At 39.4% G+C, this 27,728-nt stretch overlaps 1 protein-coding gene across 1 annotated transcript; it reads right to left on the bottom strand.

Moving 5' to 3' along the window:
* Window positions 1-7,038: 7,038 nt before the first annotated feature.
* On the bottom strand, window positions 7,039-27,458 carry RIC3 (RIC3 acetylcholine receptor chaperone). Its single transcript, XM_080595882.1, has 6 exons — window positions 26,525-27,458; window positions 22,202-22,425; window positions 20,811-20,889; window positions 18,568-18,661; window positions 13,835-13,980; window positions 7,039-12,729 (listed from the first exon to the last, which is right to left on the bottom strand). Exons 1-6 carry the CDS (start codon window positions 26,652-26,654, stop codon window positions 12,236-12,238), a joined length of 1,167 nt encoding a protein of 388 aa, XP_080452008.1. The 5' UTR covers window positions 26,655-27,458; the 3' UTR covers window positions 7,039-12,235.
* Between the last annotated feature and the right edge of the window lie 270 nt (window positions 27,459-27,728).

Here is a 27,728-nt window from a genome sequence, read left to right as displayed (position 1 = left end):
GTTGCCTTACAATAGTGCTGGAGTTTGCAGCTAGCTGTCTTCTTGAAGTACTAGAACTAAAGGACCTCTAGTGAAAAGAGCTCTTGTAGCTGCACGATCAAAAAACATTGGTGTGAACTCAAATGATATCTGTCATGATGAACCAGTGCCATCAATTCAAACTTTCTGGCTTCTGCTCCCTTTTGATGAACAAAAGAAGAGGGACTTTCAACAAGCATAGATGTCAGTGAGGTCTATAAAAGCAATGAGCACGAGAGATCAGTTTTTACCTGTAAGTATCTGACCCCTACCCGAGTGCTGCCCATTAAAAAAGAATGAGATCAATCCGGTCCATAGTAAATAAATGCATTCCCAGTTCTTGAATCTTAGCTTTTTGCAAATTTTATTATTCATTTAGTATTAATCTTATATATAAGGATAAAACAAGGACTGAATGTCACACAGCAATCTGGAGTTCTTGCCCTGAAGAGATGAAGACTCTAGATCAGTATCAGAATATTTTGTCTTTGATTATTTCAGTAAACTAGGACAGTGGGTTACTTGGTGGTTTGGGCAGAAAATTTCTACTGATGTTTGACGGGTGTCAGAGAAAATTTTGGGTTTGATCATGTGGAATTCTAATTAGTTCCCCTGTGCTCTCGCTGCTCTCCTAAAACAATATTTGCAAGCTTTTTCCTGGTGTTAGAGAAGCATGCACTCACCAATAACATATCTTTGCTTGTCAAATAAGGACAGCACGTGATAGAACAGCAGTCACCTTTGTTAGAATTATGGGCTGATGGCTTTCAGATTTCTCAAAAGGCCTCATTTTGATTACTAGAAGAAAGTAATTATACATATAAATCTTGAGCTAATCTAACTGCAGATTATGTGCTACTTCATGAACCTGTGTTTCTGTTGTTCTTTATGTATGGAATATATCATCTAGGGTTCTGCTCTGTAAGTGTTCAAAATTAATTGTGTAGCTACTTGTCAGTTCTTTCTGTTGCTTGCCAAGGAACTAAGAAAAGGATTTGCACAGCTATCTCAGTGTTTTGGTATTTTGCTGTGAATGATAGCTCAGTAGCTGATACTCACAAATGCCTGTGTACTGGATGAAAATGCATTAAAACTTATTTTATATGTTGTATTTTATTTAACTGTCTAGAAATTTTAGATTCCTCTTTTTCATTAAGTGCATGTTTATCCATTTTTTGTGCAAATCTTGTCCCTCCCTGTGCCTCAGTTCTAGTGAGCTGAATGGAAATAATACTTTTTGGACCTGCCTACATCCCTGTTCTGCTGACAGGCTGCCCAGGAGTGTTTTGAGGCAGGTGGATGGCAGGCACTGTTGGTGTGCTAAGGAAGCAGATCAGTTCTCACTGAAGGAACTCCAGTAAGGTATGAACAATTGTCTGCCTCCCATGTAGAAACTGAACAGCTAACCAGTCACTTAGGATGAAATCTTGACACTGGTGAATTCTGTGGAAATCTTGCCAATGCTTTCAGTGAGGCTTGAATTTTTTACCTTGTGTCATTTTTCATCACCAAATATGCAGAAAAACAGAAAAGAAAAACCATCTGATACACTGTCTTTTCACAATAATGTGTTGGTTGTGTTTTAGTTTGCCACATCAGTTGTTTTAAACTGCTATTCCTGAACACGTTGCAGTGATTCAGATAATCAAACTGCCTACTTATGCTTTTATGTAGCAAACTGAGACAACTTGGTGACTGTGCTGCAAATTGCCTTTTGTACTTTTTTTTCCTTGGATGTGACTCAGCTGTTCAAAACTGTTGTTACTGCAGTCTTTGACTCTGTCACGCACATCTGATTTAAAAACAATGAGTCTCGTGATTTCTGACTACCTTTATACTCGCATGGGATGATGTTTACAATGCAAGCTGTTTCCCACATTTGACCCCATAACTACGTTATTTTTTTAAACTGAGGTTATTCCAGATGGCACAATGCCATTAAAAGTATCAGTAATTTATAAAGCGAACTTTCTCAAACTGACACAATGTAAGCTATAAATGTGTTTATAGATTTTAACATTAAAATCAAGATGATTTTAAAGCTTACAGATGGGATGAAATTACAAGGAAAACATTTGTTCAGAATTTTCTTTCCTCAAGCTTGTTTCAAAGTTTGAGCTCTCACGTAAGCAGCCAGCTCCTGGTCCTGCAGTTCTGTCTGTGCACGCAGAATACAGTTGGGCCCATGCGGACTCCTAGGGCTTGGCTGCAGGTATCTGTCACTGTGATCAGGACACAGTAAGTGATGGGATTTCCAAACTCCTCATAAGACTGCGCTTCCTAATTCTTTTAAGCGCTTTTGAGTATCCTGTAAGAAGTCACATACCTTTGCTATGTTAACTTACCAAATGACATCAGAAATAAATTAATTCCCTTTGTGTTTTTTTTTTTTTTCATTTTTATTTTTTTCAAGGCTTGAAAACTTCTTACTGTCTAAGCAAGTATAATTTTATCAGACATTTAGTCTTGATGTCTCGGAAAATTATTTCATGAGATTGTTTATTTTGCCAGTGCAGAAGATCTTGTATGTACACAAAACTGGAGCAAGCTATGTGACAATGGGCTTCTGGCACTGCTCATGCTATAAAGTTCAGTGTTCAAACACATTCATGAGCTATGGCACCTCATAACAGCAGATTTTCATTCCAGACTGGGGACATCAGAAGATTACCCGATTATTACCATCTTGTTCTCTTCCTTAGGGAGAATCTCCTGCCCTCACTGGCTAGAAATACAATTATATTGCTTTTCATGTGTCTTTAAACATAGTGGTTTTTTTGTTTGTTTATTTTGTTTTGTTTAGTTTTTAGCTACTTGGATTGACAGAGGGCTTGTTTTCAAACAGGAATCTTATTACTGACGGAGTAGTGTGTGCCATGAAATATCTTATGATACCTTGCTCCGTACTACATCTGGGATTCAGCATTAGGACCTGGTCCTAACATACAGACCTCTTTCACCTAAATGGCAACACCTTCTGTTTCAGGGGGCTTTCTGTTGATACTTTTTTTCCTTATTGCAGTATCTTCTAGTACATCTTGGGGCCAATCTGTAAGTAGGTCAGTAAATATCAGCCTTAACAAACATCCGGCAACTAAAAACAACACTTCACAAAGATGATGCACATCTGTTAGGAAAGCCTTACAGCAGTCCAGGAGCAGCAGGTAAGTATTGTCCTTGTAGTGGCAGTGATGCTGAAGTTTGCCAGTTATAAAAACAACCAGACAAACAAGAAGTTATTTTTAGAGCTGGCACTAGAACTAGGTTCTTAATCCCTAAACCCATGTTCTAGAGTGTTCTCGTCAGGCAGCTGAAATTACACTAAAATCAAGCTTCACGCATATTAATTTATAAGGATGGTTCAGAACAAAGACGAGGATGCTGTCTGTCAGGAACTGAAAAGTTGCTCAGCAGATAACTTAAATTGCGCCCACAGGGTTTTGCTAAGTAAAAGGCAATGAGGTAGCTTTTCATTTCTAACTGTATTTATTTGAAGATTCAGTGTTTTGTAACATAGGCTGAAGCTATGTATTGTAATTCAAACTTAGGGTTTAAAGTAGGGTTACAGCAGTGATGCTACCCTTATAAGGGTTGTAACAATGTGGTCTTAAAAAGCTGATTGTGGAACACGGCTCTTCAGCTGTTAGGGATTCTCAAGAGACAGTGAATGTAATGATGCTATGACAGTTGTTTTTTTTAATCAACCCAAGGATCTGTGATGACTACTCTTATGCTTGTTTTCAACAGCACTATTCTCTTTTTGACTATGTAGCACAAGTCCATAAGGAAGAATTCCTCTTTGATATCACTTCAAATCCTTTCTTGCAGGTGGCAGATGCTTTTCAGCTTCTTAGTAATCTGTATTACTACAATTTCCTCGTTTTATTCTAAGCTCGCTGATTTTATTCATCTATAACTTTCTCTTGTTTCAAGCTTGTACAGGTTTTTCCATATGGGGATACTCAAGAAAGTAAAGTTAGTGAAACCTAAAAAGTTTATGTCTGTGAATTAAAGTGTGTTAAATCCCTGTGTATATGTTCTCATTTCAAAGTAGGGTGGCCTTTAATGCTGGTTGCATAATCCTCAGTGGGAGTATTCATCATATCACACAGTTCAAGGTTGTTAGTGAATTTTAAAGCACTGAAGAGGTTTCTGGCCAAGATATTGGAGAACATATGTAAACGGATTCACCTTGCCATATTCTCAGGGTGGCAATTACCATATACAGTACAGCACTTGTAACAGTCAGCTCTTTGAATTGTAGTCACAAAGCTCAGCACCTACACACCAGAGGCTGCATTTCTGAAGTCTCCTTTTTTTTAGTGTAGCATTTTTCAGCCCTCTCTGAATAATTGACACCTGTATAATGAATTTAAGCTTCCTGACAACAGCGTGCTTTCTTCTGTGGATTTTGTGCAAGCCAGGGATCTGTGGACTGTATGCTAACAGTGACAGCATTAGTCGTATAGCAGAACATGGTACAAGTATACCAGTATAGTCAGGTTTGTTTTTACAGGGCCCATCACAGATGTGCTTGTTTCTCAGCGAGAAAATAATCTTCCTTTCTCGTTTTCTTTTTCATTATATCTGCCCAGATCTGGAGGACAAGTGCCCATTTTAGGACACTGCTGCAAAGATGTGTATGGAAGCTTAGAAAAGCAGCTGCAGAACTGAAGTCATTAAGATACAGTTTTCCTAATAGTGAAGAAATAGCTCCTCCTGAAGGCAGAGATTGGGATCTGTGGCTCTTTAAGTTATTTGAACTTTTCAGGTATTTGCATTGCATATAAGAAGAAAAGTTCTTTATTATGCTTGCTTCTAAGCCCAGGAAAAAACATTATATATATATATATATATATTAAATCAAAGGAGTACAGCTACAGAAAGCAAAACAAAAGTGAAAACAAGCTCCATTTACAGGTATGGAGGAGCTCCAGCATGCAAGTGAAGCAGTGATTATGTGCTGGGGAATGATAGACAGCAGGATATTTCTTGGCAGAAAATTGGCATCCTGCTTGGCATCCCTTGGAGTGAGTAACAGATTTCAGTATTTGTTGATAGACTCTCATGGTCACTGGTTATGTTGCATTATATTATAAGAACTTTGCCCATACCAATTGTTTTTCTCCTAAACAGCTTTATTTGTGTGTGGATTTCCTCATGATGACATTTTTACCCATTTATTTCTATTTAGGGCTTAATCCAAAGCCTGCTGTAACTGAAAGTTTCTCTTTAATTTCAGTTGTCTCTCCATAATGCCATGTGTGCATGTCTCTACAAGAGTCCTAATGTTTTCTTTTCTTTCTGTATGGACTTATCTGGATTCTCAGAAATTGGACATTATTGGCATGAATACTTCTGAAAGTGGATTTAGAAATGCGAACAAATTCTGTCCATACTTTGTTCACGCTAAAATGTCTGTCAGTGAAGAAACTGACCTTTTCTATTAAATATGACACATAATTAATGATGTCATTATTACAACTAAACAGGGCATTTAGGGGAAAAAAAAAGTTGATAATAGTTGTCCATGTTTTAAGGAATAATACCAAACAACTAACCCTGCACAGCAATTGGAAAAGCACATACAAAGTTTCCCTAAGAAACAAGGTCAGTAAGAAACAAACCTCATTCAGCTGGTTACTGTAAAATACATATGGAAAAATAAATAAATAAATAAATACTGGAGCTTTGTTAATTTTGTTAGTCTTTAAAAGTGTAAAATTCTCTTTTTGTGATTGAAACTAACAGTTTATTTTACATAAAAAATCTTGTACTCAGTGACATGAAAATAAGGTCATCTGGAGATTACATAGTATAAAGGGGACACATACACATGCTCAGTAAAGCAAGATTCTCGGTATTAGGAGTAGCTTTAATTTATGACTTTCCTAACATTTTCCAATGTTATGTGTGCAAATCTATGTGCCATGTGCACACATACATTACATATTCTTAAAAAATTTCTATTAGTTATATCTAGGGTTTAATCAGTCTTCAGTCCCACTGTGCACACTGTCAGCATAAACGCTTATATTAATTTGTCTCGGAGTTAATTATTGCAAGATATCTCTAAAAGACTGTCTTTTGAATTCTCTTAAAATAATTTTGATTAATTGAAATTGTATGTGGACGAGGCTAAAAAAACTCTTCAATTTCTTCATACAAATGTCTGTATTTAATATAGGTAACTGTCTGCTTTTCCTTTTTCCTTTGAGCTGACTTTTCAGTCAGACTGATGATCCATGCACTGAGCCCATCCGTACCCCATCATTACAAGACTGGGGCTTTTGTCTCTCCTTTTCAAATAGTTTTTTACACTCAAGAGTAGGGCAACAAGAGAAGATATATCTGTGGAGGATGTTTTATAATGCGATGCATCTTTATAAAGTAAATACTTTTGATGTGGTTACTTTGTGAGAGTTCCTGGTAGACACTGAACTGTTATCTTTCCCAACACTGTCTCCATGCAGCACGTGATGGTCTGAAAGATCCAGTGTTTGGAGCAACTGTAGAAATATACATTTTAGAATTTGTTGGAACTATGTCTGTAAAGAAAAATGCACCTTTGATTCTGAATTGTTTACTTAAACTACTAGAAGTAGAAAATGTAGGTGCTACATGGATGCTTCTGTACCCACACAATGAAAAAGCAGTTCCATTAATTGTTTTTTATCCCCAAAGTAAACATTTTCTAATTCATCTCTTTGCCTTTCTTAAATAAACCAATGATATACAGTAACATTTGAGTATGTTATGGTCTAGTTTTCCTTTAAATTATATGAGGTTTAAAAACTGGAAAACAACAAAGTTGGCAAAAAATGTCTTAATCTTGTGAACCAGTCATGGTTTTTTTTTTTTCATAAAACCTGTAATATATTATGACTGCACAAGACTGTCCTGTTCTTTTTTGAGTAGTTAAGTGTCTCACTTTGGTTCAGGTCTATATGGAGTCTTAGATAAACCTGCAAGAATGTGCTTTTTTAAGTAATTTTTTTAGAAAGAAACTCTTTGGTATTCTGGAGTACGTTTATTTACCAGTATGTACAATGACTAATTTCTTACTTTCACATAATTTACATAATTCATATAATTTACATTATTTCCGTCATATAGTTTCCAGTGTTTGTCAATACTGAACATTGTGCAAAAATATTAAACTTAATTTGTTTGAAAAAACTATGTCTTTCCATACCCCGTGTCAGAAATACCTTAATAAATTACCTACACAGAATATGGAGGTTTTTAACGTAAGGAGTTTCCAGTGTTGTTTTAACTGAAATTTTACCTTTAATGCTAATACGGATTCCAAACAAAAACAATAACCATAAAAAGTTATATGTCAAATCCAACTTCACCAGATCCACACACGTTTTCAGTCTGTCAGTTTTCCTTGAACTGCGTTCTTAAAGACTTGAAATTGGTACACACTGTAGAAATCCTTCTCTTACTCATTTTCGAGAAATTTCTCATATTACCCAACATATGTTTGGAGTAATCTTGCATTTTAATAGGTGGTTGATCGCAAGAGTAGTTACCAGCAGACAGAAGGTGTCTGGGCTGTACTTAAAGTATCCTGGAAAAGTCATTGAGAAAAATAAGCCTACTGTCAGATGTCTATTTGCTTTCTAGGAATCTGCCCCTCCCTAAAATTGGTGATGCTCCAAAGCTGGGAAAAATCACTTGACTAGACCAATCTTTCCAGCTGTATTTGTACATTGGATACTTGGTCTGTGTCATCTGATGTTGCATATATTTTCTTTGAAATATGTGATTAGTATAAAAAACATTGCAAAATAAATCATTAATAGATCACTGATTTTTGATGCAAAGAGTCTAATAAACTTCTTACATGTTTATTTGTTACACAAATATTATTTAATTAATAATCTTGTTTACAGCATTTTGGGGGCCAGCGCTGATCTTATATTTCATAGTTTATTTTTTGATCCTATAGAATTATAGAATTATTTGTAACCATTAACAAATACCCAGGAATAATTAGCACTTCTGGGTTAGTGAATGTTTTATCAGATATTTAATTTGAACAATGTGCTATTTATTTTAGCACTAATAAAAAGTATAGCCACTTAATTTTTTTTAAGAAATACTGCAAGTAAAGGAGAATGTGCTGTTAATAAGCCTGACTGCTTTCAGTGGGATTCCATCAGAGCTTCCATATTTTTTCCTGCGTCCCAGGTTCGATCGTGTTCTGACCTGTGATTTTGATTTAATAGAAGTTCTTGGCAGAATCCTAATTTTATTCACATAAACTCTTCTTCAAATTACAACTGCTCTCTGCTAAAAATGAGCAATTAATAATTGAGAATGCTGGGCACGCTTCAGAGGTGATGCTTTTCTAAAACATATAAATACACACTTCTGTTTCAGGGCAGGTAGGGGAGCTGAAGCAAAGAAAAGGAAGTGTCAGATAAACAGGAGGAGTGTTAGTTTGAAGGCTCCTGATAAGTTTCTGTGTGACATATCACTGGCCACATCCTAAGAGCACTTACTGGTACTCTCCATGGGGCTGCCAAGGTAATCAAGACCTCAAGATTGAGCTGTTTAGACTCTTTGGCACCGCACTGTCAACCTGCAATAGTATCATATTTGCCAATTGGTGCTGCAAAGGAATATGAAGCAATTATCTGTCTCACAGGTATTGAAAGGAGTCCTAACAATTGGTCTCTGTGCTAGGAGGGGAATTTTTTATTATTTTTAAATACTAGTGCTGTGATAGAATTCTTTCTCTTCTCACACTCCAGTGCAACGTGTTTGGTGTCCCTGTAGCGACCACGGTGGCCTGCCAGACTAACTCCCAGGAGAGATCGGAGTTCTGCTGTTACCTATGGTAAGGGGCCTGCAGAGAGGTTCTGGCCTTCTCTCTGTCAAAAATGGCCTGTCAGCAAGGACTGTGGGACGCTGGAAGGGACCAAGGTCAAAAACCAGACTGGACATAGGAGTTAAATTTTTTTTTATTAGTTTCAAAGATTAGTACGTCACACACAGTTTCTTGATATTTATCCTGCTGATACAAGGATAATTTAACTACCAGGGCAAGTGGAACAGCTCCAAAGGATGTATGAATTGATTAGGCCACACCTGGGGGACAGCTGAGGTTCATGGTCCTTGCTCCAGGTCACATTGTGAGGATTTATAAATGCCTCCCACTACTGTAGTGAGTGTCATTATCACAGGCCGCCTTTATCCCTAGTTTCCACAAGGAAAGGCTGGGACAGCCCTTAAAGTGCTTGACAAATTTCTTACTGACATTTATAAACTGAGTGACCTCCAAGTCTAGAATTAATTGTTTTAGGGGCAAGTCTTCCCTTTGGCATTCCTGGTGTTTGGCCAAAACAGTTCTCTGCTTAGCTGGGCCGTGTGTGACAGTAAGGGGCCTCACACTCCCTGTGTTATGCTTAGAAACTGGAATTTCTTCTAGGCCGATGGGTGCCTAAAATGCTGGGGTTTTGCTATTACTTAGTCTCTCTGGTGATCTGGCCCTTAGTTCATTGTCATCAATTCTCCTTTCAGAAAACCTCATGTCAAAATATACTGTTAATAAATGTGCTGTTTTACAAGCGTCGCTCCCTTTCTTTTTTTCAAGAGGTATTCATGTTACCTTCCTGGCTGTTGGGTCTGCCTCGGCAGTTCTTGAGTCGTTACTAATGCAGCACTCAGAAGCTAAGTAGATACAATCAAATTTATGGGTGTCTTCACAGTCAGTGCTGTCTCAAGGCCTGGTAAGCCTACTTGTTTAGTCAGGATGGAAACACCGACCACCAGAAGGTTAACAGGACTGTTTATGTGTATCCCACATTTGTGTGCATAATCCAGTGCAATGCACACAAATAGTGACTCGCTGGATATTGTCATGAATTGAACTGTCCTTAGGAGCAAGAGCATTTGGATGCAGTCTGCAGGAGTTTTACAATTAACGCACTTTGGAGTGTGGACTTTGTTGTTCACAACAATTTACTACATTTTAGCTTCTTAATGTATGAAAACAGCTAAAAATTCTACCCTATGCTTTATGTGTGACACCACTTTTTCATGTGTTTACAATATATTGCACAAAGTTAACCGTACAAATTTAAATGAAACGATTTTTTTAAATTTCATATACCTTTATAAGCAGTTGGAATTTGAAGCACGACATAAGCATATATTTGTATAGACAGGTAAAATTTTCTAGGTCTGTATTTCTATAAGCTGCAGTAGACTTAAGATGGCACCCTTGTTTCTCATGGCAATGGGTTGGGCTACTGCTACGTCCACAGCAGCCTGCACAAATGTCTCTCTCTTAACAATTGTAAGTAACAAATAAAGGCTATATGCCTGGCAAGTCATGCAGCTGTATTAGTCCATCTTGACCACCTCTACAGAAGAAGCAGAAATGTCCATTATCTTATCATTTGCACTCTGCCTCTTCACTCATGCGACTCCTAGGAGTGTTTATATGGTGAGAGAGTTGTTCATGGGACAGACAGACACTGTTACTTGCAGTGGAATGAATACAGTCCTTTAACAGCTGTCTTTGGTATTAATGTGTTTTCTAAATGAAACGTGGTTTTCAAATGAGGACAAGGTCCTTTGCCAGTGCAAGTATTTGGCTAGACAAGATTGTGATAAAAGTCATCTTTTGCAAAGTATATGACTATTAGCAGGCAAAGACTGTGAAAATAGCCTTCCCTGCCAGCGACTGGTATCAGTTGATGTTAGTGCTCTAGCTCAAGGACACTGACTAAGGCAGAAAAATTATCAATTGCTATTCTCACCTGCAGAGATTCTGGCTTGGATAGAAACTCTGCATATCCACTCATGGGTGTTGTAAAGGCCCAGCAGGGGTTCCCAGTGAAGAAAACACGAGTTCAGCTCAGAGACAGGGCTCAAACTACTGACACAGTGAAGAGAGAAGGACAGTGTTGAGGGGGTCCAGGAAACAAAAAATAAAAGTTGGTCTACAGAATGATTTTAAAAGAAATACACTCCTAGTAAAACAGAGTATTCAATGTATTTCCTCTATTTTCTGTCTTCCATTACTATGAACTTAGTTTTGTTCTTTATTCCTTAATTCTGTAAGCAGGAATTCTTTATGAATGACATATACGATGTAGACATCAGGCCACAGTTGTAACCTGGAAAACAAATCAGTGATAACAAAAACAAAAGAGATGTCTCAAAAGCAGACATCCACCGAACAACAAACCCAATCTGAGTGTGCAGGGCAAAATGCTTTTTTTATGCTCAAGATATGCCCTGGTGATCTGGGAATACAGCTGGTACATAGTGGTTACACGTGTAGTTCGTTAAATGTAAGATATGCATGGATTCAAATGAACCGTTAAATGTACTTCTAGTACTTCCAAAGTTCAAGAGCAAATCACCAGGGATATTTTAAATGTTCTATAACACAATGTATGGGCTGATTCCTGTGCCCATCTGGGAGTTTCACCAAGTCATTTCACCATGACTATGGCAAAGACAATGAAAACTCATTATGCTTCAGTCTTGCTTATGCTTTTCTTGGGACATGAAAAAGGTTATGCTACTGGTCTTACAGCATTAAATAAACTGGGAAATGGGCTGTGGGTTGTGGTAACATTTAAGTTTCATATATTGTAGTAACAACAGTTTCTTGGGCTTCCAGCAGCAATGACACAGTGGAGAAAGAACGACTTGTGTGACTATGGTCTGTTCTGCTGATCGGTTAAGAGTAAGAAGGCATACTTCTTACATTACTTCTTACATTCTTCTTACAGCTTCATGATAATCTCTTAACTATATCTGAATTTGATTCATTTTCATAATTGGTAACACACACAAAAAAAAGATTTTTCTTAGGAAAGATATCTGGCTTACTCTTGGCTAAAAAAACTAACAAACAAAAAAAACACCTGCTTGTTCAAAAATCAGAAAGAAAAAAAAACAAAAAACAAAAACACACAAATATATGAATGGAATAATCTTCTTCAAGGTATCAGTTTCCAAAAGGAAGGACAAAGTGCTCCTGGCAAGGCAGCAATAAGTTGACAAGACTGCATGAAAAAGGGTGTTGGCTTGCAGTTCGGGTGGATGATGTGATTGTTACTGTGGGAATGGAATTCGTACACGGAGATGAATAAAGAATTTTCTTCTTCAGAAGCAAAAATCACACAAATTGACAGTTTATGACCTTTACTGTCACCACCTAGATGACATTCACATATTGTCACTATTACTCATGTCCTTTTGTGTTGCGCTTTCTCAGCATGCCTGTTTCATCTGAATCACTAGCTTTTTGCTTTTTCAGTGCCGCATTTTCATTGTCAGACTCCATGAACAGGTCCTCTGAGGCTGGCTCTTCTGTTTCACTGCAGCTCTCTGAGTGGAATACAGCGTTCTCCGCTATAACAGCAGGATCCTCCTCCTCCTCATAGCAGTAACAACACTCCTCAATGCTTTGGCTGTGATGATGGTCCCTCTCCTCTTCACTAATGCCAGTTCCCTCATCCTTTTTCTGCATTAAATCATGGCTGTCCCTTCCCATGGTGAGGCCAGAGAGTAGGGTTTCATTGCACAGGTAATCCTCATCTTCCATGCCCTCCATTCTTTCGGCCAGTTCTTCTGCAGAGGGCTGGCTGAGATCAGGATAATCTACCAGGATTGTTTCCCGTTTGCGCTTGAAGCAATTGGAATTATCATAGATGGGATAGGTCTCTTCTGGGTAACCTTAGGAATAAAGTGACATGTGGTTTGAAATGTTAACAGAATTTTAAAATAGTACTGATTTCAGTGACGGATGCAGAAGCATTAGAACAATTGTTTTTTAGCACTGACAGTGTAAGTGGCATCTGTTTAATTGCCTGGCAAGAATGTGCAAAATGTGACTTCTTGGAAGATGATGAGAAAACTCCACTGAATTTTAGGGAGCCAGGATTTCAACCCAGTTTTTCAGGAATGACTATCTGAGCTTTGCTGAAAGCTGTGGGAGCTAAGAGGTGAAAACTGTGTCTTAGATCTTCAAATATATTCTTTTTTGTTGTTGTTCCTGTCTACAGATTTTTAAGACTTTTGCAATAAATGGCATATTATTTATAAAGTTGGAAACCAGATATGAGTCAATGCCTTTGTGCATTTCATTTTATAAAGTGGATTATGAACTTGATTTCAGAAAACAGTGCTTGAGGCAGCTGTTTATGCTTTATACTTTGAATCATTTTTGAAAGCTTCCTAAGGAGCAAGGAATTAAGTCTGCATAAAGATGCATTTAGAATTCGGAAAGCAAACAGCTCAACTAGGATGTCTTGAAAACACATTTATGTGACAAGTAAACAGTAAGGAACAGAAAGGACATTATAATAAGGAATCTTTAACAGACAGGTTTCCTGGAGGTGACACTTACAATACTGGAGCAAACAAATCAAAAGTAAAAATTGTAAGTTATCCAAAACATATTGATTCAAATTTCCAAGGGTTTTAGGATTTTCTGTGAAATCTAGCCCTGCAAATAAAGGGAAAGATAAACCCACAGCAGCCAAGACCCAGCAGCAGATGAAGCATATGTGAATATTCATATGCCACTTTTGGCAGCAGACAGTGTAGTCTTTACACTAAAGAAAATGCTGGCTGACTCAGAATCTTTTTTTCTTTCTTTCTTTTTTTTTTTTTTCTTTTTTCCTATTGTGGTTGGGAAAACAAACCACCTCTTGCAAAGTTCTGAGAAGCACTTTCTGAATAGGAAGAATGAAGTTAAATTTTGAAAGGATTTTGGATATAAAGTAATCCTTGCTCAGTTTTTCTCATCAGGGTAGCGGTTAGAAAGGCTCTTGCTTACCTTCCCAGTCCTCCATGTAAGAAGCTTCTTCAGCTTCTTTCTCAGGAGAGATGCCATCTATGAATTTGCCTTCTTTCATAACTCTAGTAATTTCTCGGAGTTGCTGAAGTAACCTTTTTTCCTGGTCTGTTGTAACATTTTGGGTCCTGGTAGAAAACATTAAACAGAATTCAGACCACTATTATTCAGCCTGGTGAAGATAAGGCCCTGGGGGCACCTTACAGCGGCCTGCCAGTGCTCAAAGGGGGCCTACAGGGAAGCTGGGACTCCCTGACGCTTTATCAGGGAATGCAGTGCTAGGACAAGGGGGAATGGTTTTAAACTAAAAGAGGGTAGATTTAGATTGGCCACTTGGAAGAAATTCTTTACTCAGAGGGTGATGAGGCCCTGGAACAGGCTGCCCAGAGAAGCTGTGGATGCCCCATCCCTGGAGGTGCTCAAGGCCAGGCTGGATGGGGCTTTGGGCAGCCTGGGCTGGTGGGAGGTGTCCCTGCCCATGGCAGGGGAGTTGGAATTAGATGGTCCCCTCCCTTTAAGGTCCCTTCCAACCCAAACCATTCTATGATTCTATGATTACTGCAGACTGCTAAGTTCAGACCCAACCATTTGGGCCCTCTGAGTAGCACAGTCTGAAGAAATATGGATACAGCATGACCACTGTTCAACATCTGCCTGTGGTCTGCACTTCAACTCAGTACAAAGGTTTATCCATTTATCTAGAAACTTAACCAGATCAAGGAAGGCAGGTGCAGCCAGCACAAGAGCAAGATGAAGGTGATACACAAGCAAGAGTTACGATACAGAAGACACTACAGAAATTCCTGGTCTTTAAGTGAGAATTAGAGAACTGTGCCCTGTCTGAAGCATTGTAAGAAAATGTAAATCAGAACCTAAGCAACATTTTAAATAAAATTGTAGAATGTGGGCCTAATCAAAATGGCTTACGCAAACATTAGTCTGAAGAGTCTAATGCTGCCCTAATTATGACCGTTAAAGGTATTATATTTGCAAGGCCTCATTGAGAAATAAGCCAGTTGGCAAGACGTTGTTATATCAAACAGATTCAACAATAATGCCTGGTTTGGAGGAGCAGAAGGTTTAAAAATGCTAAGAGGGTGTTAGATTTAGCTTTAACTTGCCCTTTAGAATCAGAGGGAGGTTTTTATCAGATTAAAAGCAAAGTATAATTTTGACTGGTTTTACACTGATGATTCTAATGATTACTACTAGTCATAACAAAATGATTCCAAAATGATTACTACTGCTCAGGTAATACAATTACTGTTATAACAAAATGATTCCAACAGATAAGATTATGTAGTTATTACATCCTATTTTCTCTGGAAAAAAAAATCAAGAAAATCTTACAGGCAAGACAGTATTTAGAGGGTAGTAGGCCTGAGCTCTACCAAGCCCTCAGGAGGTTAGAGTGAGAAAGATCACTGGCTGTACTTTGGGGAGAAAATGGTTCTGACTGTTTTGCTTGTTTCATCTTGTGTTTCATGTTGTTCTTGAGAGGGTATTTGATCTCTCTGTAAGTACTAACTCAAGCCCGTCACAGAACTGAAACATTACTCTGGCTCTCTTCTGAATCCTGCTGTGTTTTAGGCAGGATCCATATAGCCCCTAGTTGTTCAGAGAGGTTGGCTCTTGGCACACACAGGATGTTGAACTGTAGGTGGTATGTGAGCTCAGACAGATTTCTGATGATCTTCACACCAGACAGATAATCTCCAAGATTATTTTATCTAGAGTAGACAGCTGCTTAGTAAACTTAGGGCTGAGATGGGGAGGTGGACATGGAAATTGATAAATGATTTTGGATTTAGGTATAAATTTCTATGTAAACCTTGTGACAGGTGCCAAAACTCTCATAAACTTGAAAACTTGCAGCATCCATATTCAGTTTTTCCTCTTATTAGAATAGAGCAGCACCTTAACAGGTATTCATGCTACTCTACATATACGGGAATGATGATGACATGCACAATAGTTACTCCACTGAAGGCAGTAGTGCCATACTGGTTTAAAGTCAAAGACATTAGCATCATGCTGCTGGTTTGCGTAGTGGTGATCCAAGTGTGGACCATGGGCTGATTTTGTGCAGTTACACACACCCTTGTCTGTTAACAGAATGTAGCTCGGGAGTCAGCCCTCTTGTGTCACTAGCAGCTATCCAGACACAAACTGTTTGATGGAGAGCAAGTCTGAAATGCCAGAAATCTTGTTCTTGCCACTTCTCCGCGCTTCCCCTGAGGGGGCTTTGCCTACCAGTTTGTGAAGCTGATGCAGTCCCAACTCTATATGGAGGCTGCACTGAGTCCCATCAAGTTGTGTGGCAGTTTATTGCGCAGAACAAGCAAAGGTGTGAGATGGCATCTTTCCAAAAGACTGGGTTATGCAGATGAAGAATTTGAGATGTGAATTAATTGGCACATGAAAAGAAATGGTTTCATCAGCTAGCTGCCTTTGACAGAAGCTGTAATAGAACTGCCAAACTAATCCTCCTTTTCTAGGCAGAAGTGTATGTAATTTGAATATATATCACCTGAATAAAGACAGCTAGATCTGTCTGTTTAGCACAGTGCAGAGAGATGCTAGCTCAAATAATAGGATCAATCAATGCAGCTGCATAACAGTGGCATTTCATACAGGAATTCTTAATGGGCTGGATATTCCCATCAGAAAGCACTACTTTCTTACTGCAACACAAGGGTCTCTGTGAGTATGTCATAGCTCCATTCCAACTCCAGATATCTTGCTTAAAAGAAGAATTTCCCTGTAGATAGGGAAAAACCAAAGCCAATGCAATATTTCTACTTCCTTTAAAGTCTTCAGGAACTGTAGGATGCTGGCAATGTATAAGACATCTGGCTGCCTGCATACAGGAGATTTACCAGGATATAATGTACTCATAAAAACTAACAGGACAGACGCAAAGCATTTACAGCTTAAGAAAAGGCCATCATTTTTGCCCTTTGAGTTTGTATCTCCAACAAAGCTGTTTTCATAGTGTCAGTGCTTACACTGAATCCCAAAGTACTCACTAGCAGGTATAGTAAAGTTCTCTTATTCTCACACTGAAACAGGATATTTCCTATAGAGCTCTTATGACTGTAGTGAATATCCACAATCTAAGGTGGTATCTCAGACATGTCAACTGTTTTGTGGTATTTTGTTTTTTCTTTCTTCATGATCTTAAAATAATCATTATTACAATGCACTATATTGCATTTTAAAATTGCACCCAAAATTGCATCCCACAGAATATGATCTTTCTCTCTCAAAAGCTTCAAAGCTTGGGTGTATTTGAAAAAGTGTATTTGAAAAACAGCTATCTGCTCCATTTAGAGGTGCTTTCCCCCCCTCTTTTAAAGAGAGGCTATACACAAAATTCACTATTAGATTCAGTTTCTGATTTTCCCTGAGTTCTCTAGATCCATGTATATAAATAGTTTGGGTGAACAAAGAAGGGAAGCTCTACTAAATAAAGGCTCTCAGCCAATTGCACTGAGAGGAACAAATACTGGATCAGGCGCTAAACCCATTTTATCAGTAAAAAAAGTCCTATACTGAGATATATGCCCCTATATCTGGGCAGAACATAAGCCTATTTCTGGCAGCTTAAAGGTAAGCATAAAGCACTGCATTAGCTCTTCAAAACAGAGATGAGTAAGGATAATGAAAATAGTGCCCTTCTGCTTCATTAGCTGGTTTAGGGGTTCTCCCACTGGAACTTTGCTTAAACCAGGCAAGTTTGGCACCTCGCCTTGCTGAAATTACTACAGCCACAACAGAGCTCATGGTGCAAAGTGGACAAAACTACGTGCTCACAGAGGACATTTTTTGAAGCAAAATGAATATAACATACAAGTTTAGCACAGAATTGTTTCTACAGAATGGTTTAAAATAGAGGCATTGACTGATCCAAAGAACATGCGTTAACGTGCATTAAAACTTAAACAGATATCTTTTTTGCTTGCAGACTTTGCCCTGATATTCCTGGCACTTAATTTTTCAAACATTACAGTTATGCATTGTCCTGTTGGTGTGCTGTTACACTTCTTACAAAAAACATACATTTGCTATCAATGTTTCTTTATAATGTTGACTAGTGATCTCAGATATATGGCAAACATGAATAAACAAATGTTTAAATCCCGATTTTACAACTCTTCTATATTTCTAAGCAAATGCATGGATTTACTGGTTATGAAATCAGGTTATTACACAATTCTGACCTTAAACAAATATTTTATGGAGATATTAACAGACATTTACGTAGATTATCACATCACTTCTATTTATAAAAAAAAAAAAAAGTAATCCATTGCACTGGAAAATACCCTAAAACAAATGGCTCTCTTGGGAATCATTCAGAAAATTACACTGGCCAGATAAAACAGGTTGTTTTTTGCACTTCAAATACAGACATCTTATTTTCAGTTTAGACATAGCTGTCATTATTTTCCAAATAATGCAGTATGCAAAAGTGGGAGGAGAGAGATGGTTGCTCTTCTGCTTAAGGAAAGTGAAGTTGGAAAGAATGATTTATTATAAATATAGGCCCTGAAAAGAGAAAGACTGCTGAACAAAAATGCATGATGTTTAAAATCAAATTTCTACAGTTTGAAGTAGAAACAATAATGCTATTTTAATATAGTCAATGTACGAAAGTTCAATTTTAAGTCAGAAAAGAATTGTACCCTAATATGCTGTATTTTGAAACATACCTGTCACAGTTAGGGCCTACTCTGTTGATTAATTTTTCCATAGCTTCTTCGGTCTCTCTCAGTTTTTCCTGGAGCTGGGTGAGCTCATAGTCAGCTGTAAAACAAAGAAAGTCCCAAGATCTGTCAGTGGGAGCTTTTAAAATGTATTCCTGTCCCTTAATTACAGGTAGTGTAGGCTTTATCAAACCAAACTGGCTGTAAGGAAACCAAAACACACAGCTTAATGAGTTCTACCTACTTTTCATGGTATAATTGTGAAGAGCATTGCCAATGGTAACGGGACACAGAAAGCACCTTCCTTTAAAGGCTCCTGAGCAATCTCCCAATAAGCAGAGTGAGTGAGCCACTGTAATGCCCCAGAGATTGAAGTTAGGTATCAGAATATGCTTTATATATATATATATTTTTTTTTTCTAAGGCAACCAAAGGTAGGTCAACTATGTGGTGCAAAATCAATAGTTCTTGTGGAATTTACTTGTTAAGTCTTTGGGAACAGAGGTCACTTGAGCATTTTTAAATGAGCCTAAAGTTTAAGAAATCACATCTTTGTCAAATAGAGTAACATTCATGGTCTTGGTGCCATCTGACCCTGCACAGGTTTGCCAGGGTAGGCAGTGAGGGCTAATGGTGGTTCAGGCTTATTGGGATGCATATCAACTAGCCATATGACTATGGAGAGCAAAGCACTGTTTTTCTGTGGTTACACCTTTTTCTAAAAATGTGTCCATAGTACAATACTGTGCACGCATGCATACGTGCAGGAACACCCATACTGGCTTTAATCTAGTCAAAAGGGTTAACCGTAAAGATGCAACAGCATGGACTTCAACAAAAATCCTTGAGCTTGAGCTCCTTTTTGGCATGCGTAGCTTATGCTGAAAATCCTGTAGCTGAGATGCCACTGTTACTGACTGCAAAACAAATGCTGGGTTAGTTAACTATTCAGATGCTACAGACACACCTATGTAAGCAGCACAAAGACACAGTGAAACTCTGACAAAGTAGCAATGGAGAAAACCATCCACAAACATCCTGATTTTGCAAAGATCTTTGTTCTGCGAAGAATGCGGTTATTATTTTGTATTCCAAAGACTTTAAAAATAGGTGAAGGGAACTTGGCAAAGAGAAAGGAAATTACTCTGTCCAAGTAACTAAGCAGTGACTGTCTTCAGGTTCCTAGTCTAGCGATGGGTCCCCTGCTCTGCTGCTGACTGCAGCGAATGCTTTTGGAATACAAATGAAGAGCTCTAGAAAAAGGCAGAACCATTTTCATCACTAGTTCTTTGAGCTATAATGGTGGTAAACGTTTAACCTACTGCACAGTTAGTTTCTCTTTCCAAGCATTAGAGAAAAAATTACAATTGCTGTTGCTAATTGCACAAAATTGCCAAGCACAATGCAGTACAAGTACACTGAAAATACAATTTCAGTACACTGAAAATACAATCCATAGTACTGAGTGTATTAGGTATTGCTAATACACACATTAATGTCAAGATAATTACAGCTATGTTAAGAGCATTACCTTACTGCTAGCACTTTCTATAAAACCTGAAGTGCTTTTCTTTCCTATTACAATTTAGCCAGCTAAACACAACACATTTAAATACTGATACGGTAACTAATACAATCATTAAAAGTAAGTTTATTAATTTATCTAATAAATGTCTACAAATAGATGAATCTCTTAACTCAGTGATGTTTAGCTAAAATCATAGTAACATTTCAGAATACTGTCTGCTTTCTTTACATTGTGGTCATCAAAACTTTGAACATGGCAAACGGAATTTAAAATATGGGGACGAGCCTGCTGATGGCTAAGAATTTGTAAATTTAAAAAAAATAATGAAGCTAGCTTTTAACAATATCTTTATGTACTGTTACTAGAATATTACAGATTATAGAATAATTACAGATGGACATCCTATTAGCCATTTGTTAATCATTAGTTATATTCGCTTTTCAGCAAATAGGTGCAGTTAATTCAGTGAACCTCATGAAAACACATTGCTTCCAAGGGGGCTTCCAAGGCTACTATTGTATATTCTCATTAGCAAAATAAGATTAGAAAGTAATGGTGCAGTAATTCACTTTAACACTTGCTCGTTCCAGCACAGAGTCCTGGCTTGCTCCTAACATAGTGGAACAGCAGCTTTACAATGTGTCCAGAACTTGAAGAACCCAGTGAGACTGTGACTCTACAGCGAACAGCTACTCAGATGCAACTTAGAAATAGTACTTACTGATTTTCCTCTTCATATTTCCAGGTGCAGCAGTAGGGCATTTCCGTTCTCCAGCTGTAGTTTTTCCCTTGGAAGCCAGCTGTTAAGTGAAAAAAGTTGACCCCTGTATGAGTTACAGCAATAGCAATACGTAAGGCCCAAAGGCAAAAGAGTAAAGAAAAGGATAGAAAGCTAAAATTACGCTAGGAACTAATCACAGAATAATATCCCCAGCAGCAAAAACAGACAACCATGAATGATGCCTAGAACCTTCCCATCTGAAAACTCCTAAAAGATACTTGGAATATGTTACCTGAGGTTACCTGGAATTTTATATTGAAGCATAATGAAAGTATAACTTACTAATAATAACTTCTTAATTTTAGAACATTTATCTGATACAACAAATGGCCTGATCTTGTAATTATTCTGTGTATAGGAGGGAAGAAATTATTATTCTGAAATAATTCTGAAAGAAAGTGAAAGGTTCTGAAGGAATTATATGTGACCCCACTTGTCTCTCTTGCAGTGTTTTCTGCCATCTATTCCTTACCAACTTTGTACTTGCAGATGGCTCTATGCTGCTGGCTCTATATAGAAGCTGCGGGCTCTCTATTTCTTTCCTTTTCTCTCTATTTGATCAGTTTACCCAATTTACCATGTTTCCTTGAGTCGGCCTGAGACTCTCTCTCCAGAGCAGGCTCAACTATTTGGTCAGTCTGCCTTAAGCCCCAGCTCAAATGGGAAAAAATAAATAAATCTGCAAGAGGTTGTCCCTTTCTCCTTCCTTCCACAGCAGCTGTCTGTAATCACCTACATGTATGTCACATCTGTGCCACAAAAAGCTATGAGAAGTTCAAAATACATGTGAAATATTTGAGTGGGACTGGACACTGGGCTGTACTTTCGTTCCTCAGCCAGCTCCTTGCTGGTTCCAGTGGTCACTGCAACCTTACAAACTCCCCCTCTCCACCAACATGGTGCTTTTTTTCCAGAAGGTATCCAGTAATGGTACTCCATCTCTCCCACTTTAAATGCATAATAAAATTCATGACATATACAGTATAAATAATGTGCAATAATACATGATATAAAAGAATACTATGTGTATATTCAAAATCAATCTAACATAAGAAAAGACATACGGATTTTCCAGCAGGAAAAATAAATCCTTTAAAATTTTCACAGCTCAGAGACCAATGCAGGATCACAGCAACCCTTTGCTGCACTCAGTTACAGTATTTAAATGGCAAAAAACACGGGATACACCAATCTTTCAAGTACCAGTCAAAGGTCCAGCTTAAACATTTTTTTGAGCAAAGCTGAGATGAAATCTGGTACAGAAATGGGACTAACATTTCTTTTTTTTTTAGTTGATATATCCTTGACTTTTCAATGTATGTTGGTCTTACCTTAAATAATATGTACAAGATATATAAGAAGATGCCAAATCCATATATAGGGATAATTTGCCCCACAAGACCTCTCCCAGTTCCACCAGTGCTTCCACCACCACCTCCACCAGCCTTGGCTTTGGCAACTGCTTCAGCAAGGTGAGACCTTGGAAAAGGAGGGGTAGCTCGGCTGTCGGGGGTCGCTTGGTAATGCATCCTTGGTGGAAAGCGACCAAGCTTCCCTAAAAAAAAAAAAACACACACAAAAAAAAACAATTATTTTTCTTCTAATAATTGTCACCCTTTTACATGCAGCCTAAAACTGGAGCAGGTACAGCTGATCTCTCTTCTCTAATTTTAAATACACCACCACTGATGAAAAAGGTAACCCGCTGGACCATAAGTACTAAGTCTGTAGAGTCAATCCTCAGTCATTTACTATGTGCAGTGCTAGGAGTTAGGTAAGCACAATTACTCTGTTGATTTTAGGAAGAGAAAAAGCTGGCAGGGCAATTAACAAAGCACAGAGTTTACCAAGTACATATACCTGTGCAAAGACACTACGAATCACCACCCCTAGCAGGGTGAAAACCAACATTCTTGCTTCTGGTTCTCTGCTCAAAAAATCACCACAGCCTGTTTTTTTCCACTATGATGCAAAGGTATGCTAATGCATAAACCCAGCTGGAGTACCGATACGTGACTGCAGCGCTAGCCCAGTACAGATTTTCAGCTATTAATGTAGAAATTAGCATACATCTGATTTTACCTAGTAATATAAGATGAAGAAAGGCAGTGGCCCCCAAAAACTGTTGGGTAAAGCAATGCCAGAAAGGAGATGAAATAAAGCGTGCATCATGCTGTTTTCAGCAGTTTAGAGGCAAAAAGGATGTCTAGCCTTGAGAGATGCAGAGGGAATTAAAAAAAAAAAAAAAGAGTGAGCGTAAACAGATGCAGAGAGCCAGACATGGTGCTACGGACTGCTTCATTCAACACAACGGCGGCAGAATCTCACTAAAGCTCACACAGTTATTATAGCTTCTCGCTGCCACCAGTTCACCAAATTTCCTCCGAAATTCACTGTTACTGCCCTGTGTACTTGACATCCTGCTCTCCACCTCCCTGCCCAGCTGGGGCGTGCACCCACGGTCCCCTGCACCATAAGGGGACAGAAGTGAGCCCTCGGCCACGCTGCCCCAGGCCGGCTGCCGAGCGGCCGCCCCTGCCAGGAAAACAGAAACCAGATTTGGAACCACGCAGAAAATAACTAGCTTAACCTCTGGAAGCACCCGGCTGCAGGTACCTTTATTGGAAGCGAGACAACAGAAAATTAGATTAAATTAACATTTGCTCTTGCTAGGAAACACCATCATAGCTAAATTCCCGAGCACAGAAAATTACAGTAAACATGTTAGGAAGTTGTATCAATACCTTGTGAAGGTCTGCTATTAAAACATTTTTCTTGTAGGTGATGACATGGATTTTTTGACTGCTGTAGGCTTTAATGAAACTGAGCAGGTATGCCCTTCTGACCAAAAATGCTCTCAGGCTAGCTCAGACTTAACTTTGAGGAAGCTGTTATTGAGCATTTTAATTTAGTGAATTATTCAAGGCCTGTGATGGAAATAAGAGCATCTTATTTACAAGAAAGTCCCATTGCTACAGTAGGAATGTCATGTAAGCCTTTGTAAAGCATTTTACATTCGTGCAACCATTCTTTATCAATTAAAAAGAAAGGAAAGAGCACAGAAAATAACTGACAAAGGTGAAACTGTATTTAAAGGGATTAGTTTTCTCATTTTTCATGAGGCCTCATTTCTGCTTTAAAAGATTGAATTCAACTAAAAATAATCAGGCCAAGGGGACACACGCTAGTCATTTCGTTATCCAAATAATGTTAAAGTGGAGTTTCGTGGCTTCTGGTGCTAAACCTTCCGTGTTGAACCCATGCGAACAGTAGAGGAAATTGATAGCACAGGCAAGTCATATGTGCAAAACAGCTGTCGAATACATGGGCTATAAATGGAAATGTGCAGAGATGTGGATGCCACCGTCCATTAAACAGCCTCACTGGTGCTATTAAAAAAAAAAAACCACAACACTAATACCCTAACACACTGGTAGGTGATGTTTGTCCAGATTCTGCACTTCCAGGGAAGGAACAAACCACTCCCAAATGGAGAGAGTGGCACACCCTTCGTCGAAAAAATCAAGCGACACTTTCGCGTGACCACAGACGGGCACGTGTCAGGTGCTTCCGTGCTGCACAATCTGCTCCCTAGCCCTGACAGCGAGTGCTCCAGCAGCACGTGTGCGGTTCTGTGGGAAGAGGAAGGCCGCTGCATACAAGCAGCTCCCCGAAATGTCCATTCGGCTTTGAAAGGCACCGCCGTGGTGCTCTCCTCCCAAACGTTGTCTCAACTCTTCTGCAGGAGTACAGTGTCAAACCGTACTTTGATTCCCGTGCGTGGGATGCCCAGGTGCCATTTACATTTTTTTTTGGATAGAATTTTCATCAGAGCGAATGAAAAAGCAACCTCTTTTTCAGACTGTCATGGGAATTCAAATTGAAAAAGCTGCTATGAAAACCAAAACTCAAGAGTTTTGTACATTTTTCTCCTGCGCTCTGCTGGACTTTATTTAAAGAAGACACAGGCTCTAAGCAAAGCTCATGCTAAGCAGGAGATGTGAGATCTCCCTCTCTGGCAACCAGCAATGGCAAGGTGTTCATACTGAAACCTCCATCTTGGGCTACAAAAAAAAAAAAAAAAAAAAAAAAAAGAACCTTTCGCCCTTCTCAGCAGCCTCTTTTCATAAAACTTTTATTTTCTTTCTGTCAAAAGAGATGACTTGGGTAAAGGATTCTCAGGCTAGAAGTGGGAACAGATGGAAAGACACACAGACTCCACGATCTTAATTATCTTCTCTAAACTAGAAGTATCTGCCCTCTAGATATTCTTGTATAGCCTATGTGTTTGGTATGATAGTTTAGAATAACCTCTAAAGAAATGTTTTCTTGACAGTTATTTTTTTTCAAGACACTGTCACACTGCTGTTTTTCTTTGACATCTTCTAATTTCCCAAATAATTTGTCCTTTTTATAACACTACAAATTCACATTCAGTTCATTGTTGAGATCACTATTTCCATTAAAAGCTATGACTAGACCCGTATTTTAGATTTATTTTCTACATGTAGTCATTTGTATTTTTCTGTTCTGAATGTTTTTTATAAATAAATACTTCTGAATCTGGCAGTGTAACATTAGAATGAGCTGGACGAACATCATGCATTCCTTTCACGGACATTTACAAAATTGCTCTAGCTGTGTTCCTAGAAACCACAACTTTAGAAACCTACTCAAAAAAGGTCAGGAAGAATGATAATTTTGGAATCCTTTCTTTGTATCACCACACAGCTGTTTTTAATGGGCATAGTCAAAAGTTTGAACATTTTCATTAATTTTTGCAGGTGGAGGTTAAGAAGGAAAGCACGCAAACTACCCAAAATGGGACCATCTCAATTTCCTTCAAGTAAGGACACCCGCAAGCAGCTAAAGCGTGCACTGCACAATTCCCAGCTGGGCAAAGGAGCCGTCTGACCACTCATGTACTTTCCTTGTAAGAGCGGCCCCACTTTATTCTTCGTAACAATGCAAACTGACTGCAAATCTAGTGCCATCGTCTGTAAGGTTCTTTGTAAACTACCGACACAGTAGTTTTACAAAACGCGTTGACATCTATTTATGATGGCTAACATTAGAAGTACTTTTTAAACCGCTGGTAGTTCTTTGCTCGCTTCTTTTTGAGAAGATTTTGAATACCTGACGCCTCCAGAACTCAGGCCGTGCAGAGCGGGAGGACAGGCAGCAAGGACGAGGCTCGAAGGACTGCAAGGCCAGGGCGTGCCGGGGGGCAGCACGTAGCACGCTGACTGCATGAGCATGGCGCATGGAAACCACGTTTGGGATACGGGATTAGGAAACTAAACAATGAGGATGATTTAAATGAACTTTTATTTCTTATGAAATACCAGCAGCATTCCATACAGAAAACAACACAACAATGAAGCTTTCAAACGGAAAGTGACGTGTCACAACAAAGAAGATGCGGCATGGAAACGCGCGATTTCTGTAACTCTGGCAGCCCGCTTACAGAGGGGAAACAAAACGCGACCTGCAACACCGAAAATCGCATTCTGTGAAAGCAAAGCGCCGAGCGCACCGGGGGGAAGGTGAGAGGCACAAACCACCGAGCGCCTGCCGAGCTGCGGCCGCCCCGCAGCGCCCCGGCAGCGCCGGGAGACCCGTCCTCGCCTCGGCGGCCCGCAGCGGGCTCTTACCCTCGGGCGGCGCGGCCCCGGGCTCCGTCCTCCCGCCGCCCCGCGACACGAAGGCCCGCGGCAGCAGCAGGGAGGCGCAGAGCACCAGGCAGGACACGGCCGCCACCCGCCCGCACGCCGACGGCGCCATGGCGGCCCCGCCGCCGCCGAGCCGTGACGCGGCCACGGGGCTCCGCGCAGGCGCCGCCGGCGGCGCGCGTGCGCTGGGCGGGAAGCTGAGGGGAGCCGCCGAGCCTCTGAGGGGAGCGGCGGCGGTGCGGGGTGTCCTCTGGGTCGCTGTGAGCCCGTCACGGTGTCCACCCTGCACTGTAGCACTACAGACTTACCACGGAAAAAAAAAAAAAAATAAATACGTAAAATAAATCTACACTGCCCCTTTTTTCCTCCCCCGAAGGTTTTTTTGCAGCGCCTGTGCCGGTGGTAGTGAAGGCAGGAAGGAGCCTGCGGCCCTCTGCGGCGTCTCACCGAGCTCAGAGCAGGTGTAGGTCCCAGCAGAGCGGTGACCCCTGCCCTAACAGCCTGTAAATGGGCGCCCCTGCACCTGCAGTAGGGCTGCTGGTGTTGTGAGGGCTGTTGGGCTCGTACGGTTGGAAAAAAACTTAGCAGAAAAAGCCTTTCTAGGCCCTGGCCAGCTTGGGTTCCCCAGATGGGATCGTCCGCCTTGGAGCACAAAGGATGGATGTGGGAAAGTCCAGACTGTATTTAAAATTACTTCAGTGTACTACAACTATCTTCTGAAATTTAAAAATTACAGTTTGAAGAGAGAGCTCGGAATTTGCATATTGTCAATGCCTTTGTTTAGGTCGCTACTGCACAAAGTCATCCTGAAACCACCTTCCCACTGTACTAAGAATAAAAGATCAAAGCAAAGAGGGAAGTTCATTGTTTGTACTCATTCATTTTTACCGACTTTAGCAAAAAACTGCCAGTCATGTCAAATTAAATTATATGGTTTTGTATTTCCATTATATTTATATTACAGTATATTACTGTAGTTGAATTAGACTATTTTCCATGGGGCCTGGGCTGTGACTACCGAATTTAACTCACTTTACACAAGAGTTCCCCTTAATTAGACTTGAGCTGAGAAAAGAATTACTTTGACTAGCACTGCAGACTACTACAGCAGCAGAATACCACAGACTCTTAAATTACTACAGAAAAGATATCCACTGTCTGGACAGCTGGAACTGGACTGACGATT

The sequence above is a fragment of the Anser brachyrhynchus genome (genome assembly GCF_964034855.1).
Source record: "Anser brachyrhynchus genome assembly, chromosome: 5".
In the NCBI taxonomy this organism is placed as follows: domain Eukaryota; kingdom Metazoa; phylum Chordata; class Aves; order Anseriformes; family Anatidae; genus Anser; species Anser brachyrhynchus.
Note: the sequence above shows the minus strand (reverse complement) of the source record. Positions and strands in the feature narration are given on the sequence as shown.

Bases quoted from the DNA above. Each gene is read 5' to 3' on its own strand.
- RIC3 (XM_080595882.1), bottom strand. From the start codon at position 26,654: ATGGCGCCGTCGGCGTGCGGGCGGGTGGCGGCCGTGTCCTGCCTGGTG. The intron at 18,662-20,810 runs GTAAGTACTATT...TTTGTTTTACAG, and splicing joins AAATATGAAGAGGAAAATCA to CTGACTATGAGCTCACCCAG. The intron at 13,981-18,567 runs GTATGTTTCAAA...GTTTTCTACCAG, and splicing joins GTAGGCCCTAACTGTGACAG to GACCCAAAATGTTACAACAG.